This window comes from Pygocentrus nattereri, chromosome 17, assembly GCF_015220715.1.
Source record: "Pygocentrus nattereri isolate fPygNat1 chromosome 17, fPygNat1.pri, whole genome shotgun sequence".
NCBI lineage: Eukaryota > Metazoa > Chordata > Actinopteri > Characiformes > Serrasalmidae > Pygocentrus > Pygocentrus nattereri.
In genome coordinates, this window is record NC_051227.1 from 22,908,281 (window position 1) to 22,921,157 (window position 12,877).

General features: G+C 40.6%; 1 protein-coding gene across 1 annotated transcript in view; it reads left to right on the forward strand.

Annotated features, from left to right (window-relative positions):
• Window positions 1-411: 411 nt before the first annotated feature.
• Window positions 412-12,877, forward strand: part of frem2b (FRAS1 related extracellular matrix 2b) — a 143,226-nt gene continuing 130,760 nt past the window's right edge. Inside the window, exons 1-2 of the mRNA XM_017708604.2 lie at window positions 412-5,501; window positions 9,592-9,681. Of these exons, the coding sequence (XP_017564093.1) occupies window positions 482-5,501; window positions 9,592-9,681 (5,110 nt within the window). The 5' untranslated portion in view covers window positions 412-481. The remainder of the gene's footprint in view (window positions 5,502-9,591; window positions 9,682-12,877) is intronic.

A 12,877-nucleotide genomic window follows, 5' to 3' on the forward strand; every position in this document is an offset into this window, starting at 1 on the left:
ATGTGATAAACTAGTTTAGAAAATAAAAACGAAAAAATATTTAATCGTGTAAATATTGAAAGAAAAAATGTTCACATTTCTTTTGCACTTGAAAATGTGGCCAAAAAAATACTTTTTTGTCAATTAAATCATTGAAATGATCATTTGTTAAAAATCTAGTATCTTTTTAGTGTTTTTTCTGCTCGTTTCTCTGTGGCTCCCGCTCGGTTTCTCGCTTTGCCCCGCCTCCCTGACTGACAGCCCCAGCGCGCCAATCAGAAGTTTCAAAGCGCATTCCGCCGTCTGCGCTCCGCCAATGGGAGCGTGAAGGGGCGTGTCCTTCCCAGTCCCGCCCTGCTCCTCTAGGCATGAAGTTCGTGCAGGAGTGCAGCTGCTGGCGGAGAGAATGGTGCAGCTCCTGAGCGCCGAGGCGTGGGGCAGCTTTCAGCAGCGCGCCGCGTTTCCTCTCTAACTTTCACCACTCGTTTTCGCCGAGCTGTGGATGTTTCCTCCTGCCTGCGAGATGCGGCTCTCCGGCGGCTCCTGCTTCATCTGCTTCTTTGTGCTCGTACTGACGCTGACTGATGGCTCCTCAGCGCAGCTTTTTGACAGCTTTGGACTGAGCTATGGCTTGAGATCGGAGCTGTCTGAGGATGCCATACTCGTGGCTAACAATGGAATACGGGTCCCTTTCGGCAGGTCAGTTTTTGTTGATCCTGTTAACGATTTGGTCATCCAGGTCCAGCCCGGAGACAAGTGCACCTTAACAGTTCTGGATAATGACCCTCTGTCACAGAGACCGGGGCAGCTGTCTCCTAAAAAGTTCCCCTGCGAGTTTGGCCCAAACGACGTGAAGTACTCGCACTTCGGGTCCAGGAGTCCGTCCAGAGACAGAGTGAGGCTACAACTTAGGTACGACACACAGAGCCACACTGTGATCATACCGTTCATGATGGAGGTGGAGGTGATCTTCACTCAGCTGGAGATTCTGACCAAAAACATGCCCCTCGCTGTGGAAAAGCTGCTTGGGATAAGTAATCCTATCGATAGGAAAATTCTTGAGTTCATGTATGATAGGAATACATATCAGTGCAAAATAACGTCTCTTGCCAGTGTCAGTGCTTTGCCCAGGTATGGGAAGCTCATTGATGAAGGTAAACTAAGCAAAATGATTGACTGTGATGAATTTGTCAGGCTAAACGTTCGCTACCAGCACACTTTTGCCCACCGCTCACCGAACCGAGACTATATTCCAATGTACGTTGAACTACAAGACAAGGAAAGTAATGTCATAAAACAGGAGTTTTTCCAAATTATGGTGCGCATTAAAGAGGGGGAAGAAAATACTGCCCCCAAACCCAGCTTTGTGGCGATGATGATGATGGAAGTTGATCAGTTTGTGATGACCGCTATAACTCCAGACATGCTCGCTGCTGAGGATGTTGAATCCCCACCTGATGACTTAATCTTTAACATTACCTCTCCTCTGTCTTTTGAGGAGGGCTACATTGTGAGCACAGATGACAGGAATTTGCCCATCACATCCTTCTATCAGGGAGATCTGAAGGATCTCAAAATAGCATACAAGCCTCCATCTGTGGATTCGGACAGTGAGAGAATTTTCCAAATTGAGTTTGTGGTTGTAGACACAGAGGGAGCCGTCTCTGACCCTTTCGCTTTCATGATTGTGGTTAAGCCCATGAACACGTTGGCTCCGGTTGTGACTCGAAATACAGGGCAGCTGTTGTATGAGGGCCAGTCTCGACCGCTGTCCAGTTTGCAGAACCTGCAGATTAGTGATGAGGACAATTTAGATGATGTGAAAGTTACAGTGATAGATGGGCTGAGGCATGGGGAGCTCACCGTGCTGGGCTCCAGGAGAAAATTCTTCACACCGGCAGATCTTGACCTTGGCTCTGTCATCTACCAGCACGACGGCAGCGATACGTACAGTGACAACATCATATTCCGCATGACAGATGGCAGACATGAAGTAGAGTTCCTTTTCCCCATAACTGTGGTGCCAACTGATGATGAGCCACCTATTATCAATGCCAACACAGGTTTAGTGCTGTTTAAAAACCAGATCATGCCTATTTCTGCTTTAATGCTCAGTGCCGCTGATATTGACTCTGAAGACTCGACCATCAAATTTATTATGGAGCCTCCTTTCTCAACTATAGGGGAGGTACTACTCCGTCAGTCTGATGCTCCAGAAGATCCATCCACATGGAGGTTCAATTCTGAAGATGAAATGTATGAGAAGGCAGTGACAGAGTGGCTCCAACAAGAAATTACAGATGGGAAGCTGTTTTATAGGCACATTGGGCCTCACAACACTGAAGCCGTTATGGATCAGTTTGTCTTCCGAGTACAAGATGATAACGACCCACCAAATCAGTCAGGGGAGAACTCTTTTATTATTAAAATTCTCCCTATCGATGACCTCCCACCTGAGCTTTATCCTGGCACCACCTTACAGCTGACTGTACATGAGTACCAGCTCACATACTTTCGCAAGAAATTCCTACGTTACACTGATTTGGACTCCGAAGACAGGGATTTAAAATACATCATCACTCAGCCACCAACAGACACAGATACCAACAGCCCTGGGATCCTTGGAACCATTGTTTTGACAGAGAGTCCAAATACGGAGGTCACGGAGTTCACACAAGCACAGATAAACCACCATAAGATAGCATACAAGCCTCCCGATCTGGAGCTGGGAATAACTCCGCATGTAGTGCAGTTCCAGTACACAGTTGAAGATACAGCAGGAAACAGTGTGGATGGAACATTCACCATTTTCCTGCAGCCTGTCGACAACAAGCCCCCCCAAATAACCAACACTGGCTTCACTGTGTTGGAGAGGGGAACTCATGTCATCAGACACTCCGAGCTTCATACCACAGACCCCGACACGGATAGCAAAAGGATATCCTTCACGCTCATCCAGCCTCCTACGCATGGTCAGCTTCAATACACGTTTACCATCCTCACTAAAGGGGATTTGTTCAATCTGGATGATATTTTCAATGGCAGGATCTCCTACGTTCACAATGGAGATGAGTCAACCAGTGACTTCTTTCAACTTGATGTAAGTGATGGGATCCATGTTGTCACAATCACCATTAGGATAACTGTGAAGCCCGTTGATGATGAGGTTCCAACCATAAACCTTCCAGAAGGTACCATTGGTTCCTACATTGACGTTTTAGAGAATGGCGCTACGGAGATCACCACTAATGTCATTCAAGGACGAGATGAGGACACTGATGACCTCAGACTGACCTTTATAGTGGAGGATCCCCCAGTGTTTGGTGAAATACTAGTGAATGGAGTGTCGTCCAACAGATTTACGCAAGCAGACATCATCAGTGGCTTTGTAGTCTATGCGCACACAAGTGGAGAAATTGGCCTCACCACAAAAGAAGACTTCTTTAATCTGACGCTTTCAGATATGTCTGATGAGTGGACTGTTGGAGGCAATAAAATCAAGGGCGTTCGAGTGCAGGTAACTATTCTGCCAATAGACAGCCAAGCCCCTGAGGTGTTTGTAGGTCCCCAATTCAGCGTTGTTGAAGGTGAGAAAAATGCCATTCAGATATTGCACATAAGCGCTGATGATATTGACACTCCCAATGATGACCTTTTGTGTACGATCATTGTTCAGCCTACATCAGGATACTTGGAGAACATATCGCCTGCTCCAGGGTCAGAGAAATCCAGGTCAGGAATCGCTATTAGTGCGTTCACCATCAAAGACATCAAACAGAACCATATCTACTATGTACAAAGCATTCACAAAGGAGTGGAGCCAGTTGAGGACAGGTTCACTTTCAGATGCTCTGATGGCATCAATTTCTCAGAGAGGCACTTTTTCCCCATTGTGATAATTCCATCCAATGATGAAAAGCCAGAGATCCACATGAGAGAGTTTGTGGTAATGGAAGGCATGAACGTGGTGATTGACACTCCTATTTTGAATGGTGTGGATGCAGATATTCCTACAGAAGAATTGACCTTTATTATCACTAAACCTCCTAAACATGGCTTTATTCTAAATCAGTTAACATCTGGCACTGTTCCTGTAACTAACTTCACTCTAGATCAGATAAGAGAGGCCTCTAGTATTGTTTATGAGCATGATGATTCCGAAACCACAGAGGACAGCTTCACTGTTCTTCTCACTGATGGCAAATTCACGGTGGAAAAAACTGTCATTATCATGGTCATCCCAGTGGATGATGAAACTCCAAGGATGGCAATTAATGACGGCCTTGAAATAGAGATAGGTGACATCAAAGAAATCAACAACAAAGTTCTAAAAGCCACAGACCTGGATTCAGAGGATAGTACGCTAACCTATGTTATCCGTTATGGTCCCAATCAGGGAATTTTACAAAGGAGGACGCCATTTGGAACACTGGAAAACATAACTATCGGAATGAATTTCACACAAAATGATGTTGACCAGGGTTTGATTTTATATGTCCACAATGGACAAGAAGGAATACGTGACCTCATCAAATTTGATGTCACCGATGGCATCAACCCACTGATTGACAGGTACTTTTACGTAACAGTTGGTGGAATAGACATGGTGTTCCCTGACGTAGTTAGTAAAGGGGTTTCTCTGAAAGAAGGTGGAAGAGTGACTCTAACCACAGACCTGCTCAGCACCAGTGACCTCAACAGCCCAGACGAACATCTGGTCTTCACTATCACTCGAGCTCCTATGAGAGGCCATCTGGAGTGCACAGACACGCCTGGCATGCCCATCACCTCTTTCACTCAGCTCCAGCTAGCTGGCAACAAAGTCTACTACATCCACACTGCAGATGATGAAGTTAAGATGGACAGCTTTGAGTTTGAGGTGACGGATGGTTACAACCCCGTGTTCCGGACCTTCCGCATCTCTATAACAGACGTGGACAACAAAAAGCCTGTGGTCACCATTCACGGGCTGGTTGTTACAGAGGGTAAGACTAAGTTAATAACCCCTTTTGAGTTGACCGTGGAGGACCGGGACACTGTTGACAGGTTCCTGAAGTTCACCATCACCCAGGTGCCTGTTCATGGGAAGCTTCTGTTCAACAACACCAGGCCTGTCACCACCTTCACCAAGCAGGATCTCAATGACAACATGATCAGCTATAAGCACGATGGAACAGAGTCTGCATCCGACAGCTTCTCCTTCACGGTCACTGATGGAACCCACACAGACTTTTACATCTTCCCTGACACAGTTTTTGAAACACGCAAGCCACAAGTGATGAAAATCACAATCCTTTCTGTGGACAATGGCATTCCACAGATTGTGGTCAACAAGGGTGGTACGATGCTGAGAACGCTGACTACCGGCCACCTGGGCTTCCTGATCACCAGTAAAGCTCTGAAGGCTGAGGACAGAGACAGCCATCATGGAGCTGTGACTTTTAGAGTCACTGTGGGTGCAGAGCACGGCTACCTCATCAATCTGGGCAAAGGAAACGCCACCATCACCACGTTCACACAAGGTAATTTGTTTTTTATGATTTTAATGCATCTAAGCACCATTATTTTTATCAGTGTTCAGCTTTGTGTAGCCTCAGTACACAAGTTGCCCAATGATTAAAGTTTAGTGAAACTCTGATAGGGTTGTTGAAAGAATTTGAATTTTTCCCTGAGATCAGTGGTGAAGTTCACTGTACAGCATATGCAAATGTTTAAACTCTCTGTATGCATGGGTCAAAACCCATTACAGCTCAGGGTAGAGAGAAATATGTAGTTTGAACTGAATTCGAGACATCATTTCAAGCAGACTAATGCGTAGCTTTTGAATTTGCATTCATTTGCAGTGTGTTAAAGGGGAATTCCAGTTATATTTTTTTTTTCAAAGTATCTGCATAATTAAACGGTTAAAAATTATTTTGGTGGTTTTTAGTGAAATATTTCATTGTAGAGAAACTTACAGTTACAATTGTTTACAGTGGTGGTGATAGGGACCAGATGTCCAAAGCATTTAAGGCCTTTAATGCCTCTACTTCCCAAGAGTCGGCAAGTTTCTCTACAGTGAGGCATTTCACATCATACCACTATGCATGACTTTCATTTTTTACTTCAGTTTTGCAGAAATGTTGAAAAATCTGTAGAATTCCTCTGTAATTGAAGGCTGTTATGAAAACACTTCTGCTTTTTTTGTTGTTTTTTTTTTCGAGAACATCATATTCTGAGTTACTGTACAACTCCAGCTCTTTCATGGTGCAGAATAAACTCTGAAAGGAAAATGTCATGTACAAACATGAGCACCAACAGGGATTTTTTATTTGCCAAAAAACAAAACTAACCTTGGGGCTGCTGCTGGTCAGAGAGCTACATAAACAGATAGTTTAATTCAGCAGAACTAGCAGGAGAGCTGATCATTCCAATACCATTTCTCCTGCTTGAAAACCTCCTTCTTCTTAGTATGCTTTTTTTAATACTTCAAGGACATCTCACCCGGGTGGGAACCAACAGTAAATAAAATTGTTGCTCCCTGGTGGGTATTTGAAAATGATGGGTTTACAATTTTATGAGCTCTCCTCTTTGAAAGGAACTGTTTTGACATCAAATATTGATAGCCTCAGCTGTCAGCTTAACTCTTTCTTCAAAATGCCCAGGCTACAAAAGCATGTGCTCCAAGAGAGAGAGAGACAGATAAGTGATGTGGTGCCAGCAGGAATTCTGATGTTCTTTATGGACCCTGTCGTTCTGCGGGAAATTGATGTGCCAGGGTTTTTTATTGATGTTTCCCAAATTTTAAACCTCAGACATCAGGTAAAACTGATGCTGAGTGATGTGCACTCAGATGTCAAACCTAAGAACAAAATACATCAGTGAATATGTGACAAGTGACAAACTTAAACCTTGTTAGAACCAGTGGTGCTTGCCTTTTTTCACATTCTTGACTGATACATCGGGTCATGATGTATTTCAATACTGATTTACAAACTGTATTATGTTACACTGGCAGTCAACAAGAGCAAGCATGTACGATGTACATGGATGTCCATGTGTCGTACACTGGTGTTGATTGTCGGGTCTGCTCATTTAAAGGACAAATACCACCAGAAATCACTGAAATTCCAATACAAGATGAGACACAGTTTATTAAGTGAACCTAAGGCACCATTAAAAACTTTGAGATCTTGTGGAGCGTCGCTGTGTCTGTAGACACAGTGAAGAATGAATGGGTAGCAGTTCCTTTAATTAATTTTAAATACTTTATTAATATTTGGCAAAACAGTGTGAGGTGTGTCAAAATATCAAGACAGCAATATATGCTAAATAGGCAGTATTGGCAGTATTCGTATTTGCCTTTACATGATGTGTATGTGCTAGTATACAGTAGAATTAGGACTGTGACGAATATTAAAATAAAATAATAATGCTTCATTGCGTCGGTTTTATAAGTCTGGCAAAACAGAGTTTTGTTTATGAAGTGAATTGCTAGCAAGGCACCAGTAGTGCTCAGGGTTGCCAGGTAATTTCCATCAAAATAAAATATAGTATTTAATTCAAAAATAGTATTTAATTCTGCATGCTATGACTGATTAGTATTTTATGCAATAAATAATGTCAAAGCTATTATTATTATTATTAGTAGTAGTAGTAGTATTATTATAATATCAGTTAAATATCAGTTATAATAATATCAGTAAAATAATAGTTACAGCTCCCACCACAACCCACAAGGATAAGTGGCTTAGAAATAATAATAATAATATTAATAATATTTAATTATTTGATATTTAATAATATTTGTAAAAATATTCTTTGTTGTTTACTTATTGATGTGAAACACATCTCTCCTTATTCACAGAGCTTTCTTTATTCTCCTAGAGTTTTTGAATATTTGCAGTAATATTGGTTATGAGCAGTCCTATGTATAACATTGCTGTATTAAAATCTTACCCTGTGATATAAAATCCAGCACATTGCAAACTAATACTGATGCCTTATAGATTTACTACTATTTGTATTGTTGGAGAAGAAAATATTTCAGTCCGGCCTTTCACGTGTAGGAGAGACTGAGCACAGAGTTAATTCATTATTTTTACCAGTCCTGCTGTGTGCATGATGTATCTTTTATTAACAAATGGAAAGGTGTGGGAGCTGCTTGTTAGCTGTGTGTTTGAGTTAAGCTCAGTCTCAAATGCCACCTTAAGCCCAGCAGTCTTCCTTAAAGACCTCACCTTGGTGATGTCAGACCTATGGTTCAAGAAACCTCAAGGGTACTAGGTTTAAACATGTGCATGTAGGACAGACCTTCCCCTTTTTTAATTTTACTAATTACAAACAATTCTTTGAATTGCTTAAATAAATAAACAAATGCATTTTTGCTCACGTCTTGCCGTTCTGACCAGACAGCTGTCAACAGAAATACACTGTGATTGGTCCTCATCTGTGATTCAAGAAATTTGGGGAAAATGTGCCATGGCTAAATCCACACTGTTGCAGTGAGGCCACATTAAACCGCAAGGCTTGTGCACCATTTATGACTGGGCTTTAGTTTCACTTTTACAGCTGTGATTAGTTTTGCAGCGTTATTAGTTTGTAGTCTAGTGTGATTAGCGCTTAGCTGTTAACTGTTTACGCTGCTTTAGATGACGTTACTGAGCTCTGTGTGATCTGCATCTACATGTTAGTGAACGTTTTGTTGTTTGCTGTTAATATTACACCAAACATCACTGATATAATTTTCCGTAATCAAATTTTAAGGTAGACATTAAGAAAAAATGCCTGTCGTACATCTCACAGTACATACTGTCATTGTATCCTCACTTATAGTAACACTTGTCGTGATACATATGGTATGGTAAAGTTGCTGCCAATGCCCAGTCTTGTTTCAACATTAGAAGAGATACAAAATGCTGATGAACACTGTAAACTGTTGGTCCTGTTTCGCTGTCATTTTTTAGCGTGTCAGTGATCAAACTGACAAAAAAAAACCTTGTAGCAGTTATGCTTGACTGCATAGAGTTAAGGTCCTCTTAAATTTCTTTCTCCATAAATGTTTCAATTATTTAAAGGGCCTATATGCTACCATATTTCTTGATCATGCATTGTTTTTTGTGACATCACAAAACTGTTATCACAATCTAATTTAAAAGCCAGAAAAATGGGTTTTCCATTAAATGTGATCTTTAAAGAAGCTGCTTTATTATTGACTTCTGTCCACAGACCATCCATAGTGATTGAAGTTTTCTTATAAGTGCATTTACCAGCATAACCTCAGAAGACCTCGAAGGGTTTTAAATCATACCTAAACTTCATTTAATAAACTGTGTGGCATATTGCGATGTCCATTGTTTGTTCCGGCTTTAAGCGAACAAATGATATTAACACACGACACAGTCACTGAATTACGGTGCATGACGTAAGTGCGTGTGAGTAGCTTGTTGATTGTTGATGTATTCATTTGAGAAAAAAAAAACATTCTCAGTTTTTCAACTTAACTCTTCTTTATAGTAGTAGATGAAAATATCTCTTGAACAGTAGTGGATGAATATATTCTGAAATACTTCAACAACAACTTTCAGCATTTGTGTCTGTCCCTCTGATGCATTTTCACCATCTCTCCCTCAGCTGACATTGATGACATGCACGTATGCTACGTACTTCGAGATGAAAACAATGCCACCAGCGACACCTTCTATTTCTCCATTGAAGACAATGGTAGGAGTCTTTTCAGTGTTATTTATAGATCTCTGGGCTCTCTCGCTCTCTCTCTCTGGCGCCCACACTCTGTATGTAAGTGTTGATCTCCGCCATCCCTTTAAACAAAGTGGAATATTAATGGACTAAGTGTCTCTCAGGTTTCTCATCAGTGTAGAAAGGTCTGACAGCATTGCAGATGGAAGTGAGGTGCGAGTTGGTACGTGGATTGTTAATGGACATGTGTACACAGGGCCTGTTGCTGTTCCTTTCAGGCCTGTCCTGTTTGGTAAAAGTCATTTGATTGACATGTGTGTGCGCTGTGGCTGAAGACTTGGCAAATTACTGCAATCAAGGTTTGTTTTTAATTATTTTCTAACTCGAGCTATTAGCAACTAGATGACTGGAATGAATGTTTAATTATGAAGCTGCCATGTCCACTTAGCCGCTCTTTTTGCTGGCATAGTGTTCAAACACTGTACTTCTTACCTCAATGTCGGTTAGCATTGGAACTGATGGACTACGGGAAAAAAGTGACAAACCAAAATATCTGCCAGGTCCTAGTAATCCATTCAGCATGTGTCAAATAGCCTGAGCTTTCATGATTTGAGATACAGTACTGATAAATATCCAAGACCACCCTTCATGTTTTATTTCATTTCCAGTCAAAACGGCATATAAATACAAGTTACCAGAAAAAAAAAACTGAGAACAGAAAATAACACAAAAGCCTGAGCTCCTAAACATAATTGTACTGCTTTTCAGTATTTAGTGTGTCCATGCTTTCCCTGTATTATTGTCGTGTGTCCTATTGCCGGGAGACTTGAGTTGGAGCATCCAGTCCATCCAGGAATGGTCTTCCACAGCTCTAGCTTTGCCCTGGACCTGTCCTGTCATTAGCCCATCAGGCACTGGTGTAACCTGTCTGTCTCCATATGTATACCCATTTGTTTACATGTTCCTTTGCGAGCCTTGCTACAGTTATTTGAGGATTTTTGATTTCATCCTAGTTCTGTACTTGTTTCCTGGAATTCCTTAGTGTTCCTAGTCAAGTTTTTTTTTGTGTTTCATTGGTCTCTATTTTTGGATTCCTATGTTTTTTGCCTAATTTGCCTTTTGCTTTTAGTTTTTCCAGAAGTTCAGTCTTGGAAGTTGGTTGTATTTTTCAGTTTCTATATATATGTAATATGCAGTAATGTTGAGGTCTGGACTCTGGGTGGTCAGTCCAGTATTCTGAGACCACCAGATTCTTTGTTGGATTTGCAAATTTTGCTTTGCTCAATAGAGGCTTTTTGACAGCTACACATTTTTTCCCTTTAGTGTAATTTTCATGAACAGCCCAAAATGACATGGGGAAAAAAGTCTGGTTCCATTGACTTACATTAATAGAAAAGTAGGTTTTTATTTATTTATTTATTTATTTATTTATTTATTTACTTACTTATTTTGGAGATATGAGATTTTTGTCCGAGATCAGCTATATGTATATATAAATGTTGTTGGAAGAATAATATAAAATGATTTAACCTATTTCTATACATTTTTCCCTACTTTTACTTCTTTTAAATTATTTCATTTAGTGAAAGTTTCTTATTCCATTGGCAGATAATTTTATATTTGTTGAGAAATAATTCTGCTTTTTTAAAAAAAATAATATGAAACATGTAAAATGGCCTGCCAATGGAATACGACTCAAGATAAAATTACATATAACATGGAATATGTATAGAACCAGATTAAATAATCTTAATTTTCTTACAACATCATGAGAAATGTTACATATATTAGACTTGAAATCAATTCACTTGCATTCGCAGTGTCTCAAGGATGAAAGCTTTATGCTGTTTATCTGATGGTGAAAGTTTTTGGCGGTCTACTGGGTCTCATCAGGAATCCCATTTTCTATAAATCTTTTACTAATTTTTGAATTCTAGTTTTGAAAACTCCTCTTTTGCATGTTTTCTTTTGACTTTTCCCTTTCTTATACACGTCGATTATCTTCTGTCCCATCTGCTCAGAATCTGAAAAATCGATGATGTGTTCTTAATAGCTCTTTTGACTGGAACTTAAATGAATGAAGGGTCTTTGACTTTTGCACAATACAGTAAATCAGGTTCTTTTTTCTTGATTGATTTCCAGAGTGATAGTTTTGAATGCTACTTTTTCCTTTGAACATAGTTTATGTCACTCCGGATATCGCTAAAGAAAAACATCCGTGCATCTAAAGTGCAAGTTCTAAGTTTTCATGCCAGTCTTCACAGTTCTCTCCATCCTTTTATCTCTCAGCAGAGCCGTGCTGTTCTTTTATTTTTTTCCATGTACGGCCCACTTGAAAACATTAAAAGCCTCCCACTTTTGGGTCTGTGAGGGGTGATGTGGTGATTGCTTCTTTGAATGGCTTTCCGATGACGCTGGCGATGGCATTTAGGTTTAAGAGTCCCTCCTGACAGCTTGTCCATTCTTCTCCTCCGCTACGGCTGTGCAGAAACACAATGCACTCCTCCGATATGGGCCCCCCCCCCCTCATGTGCTGCACAGTGCAGGGCAAGGAGTGTGTTCTCACCTCCTACCAGCAGCAGTAATCTGGAGCCACACTCAAATCTTCTGAGAGCCAGCGAGCATCGGCTGCCTTTAATTTGACTGCAGATGAAATGCTAATGAGATTGTCTATGAAGGGGAATGCCGATGATTTTTTTTGGCTCCCTTTTAAATCTGTGTAATTTAGTGGTGGAGGAGTAAACAAAGTCATTCAGAGTGGATGTGAAGCAGTTCATTTTAGTGAAACTTACTGACTCAGATTTATTTACAATAGTGGTGATGGGAACTGGGGGTCATGATGTCTATTACAGAAATATGGCTATTTTGTTTACATGGAAAACTCATGAAGATAAATGTAGGTTCACAGGTCATTTTAGATGGTAATGTTGATGATGATGAAATAAAAGTGGTAAATCTGAAAACACTAAGTTTTTTGGGGGCCAATTTTACCTTACAATGCTTTTAAATATCGCAGCTGTCAGAAAAAAACCTTGTATGTCCATTTCTGTCATTTTTCAGTTTTTGACATAATTTGAAAATGTCTGCTGCCCTTTACATTGTTTTTAAATTTAATTAAAAATAGACCAAGAGAAATGTCCCAAAGTCTGGTTCCATTGACTTTATATTAAAAGTAAAGTAGACTTTTCCCTTCTCCTACAAAGTTACAATTTTACAAGGT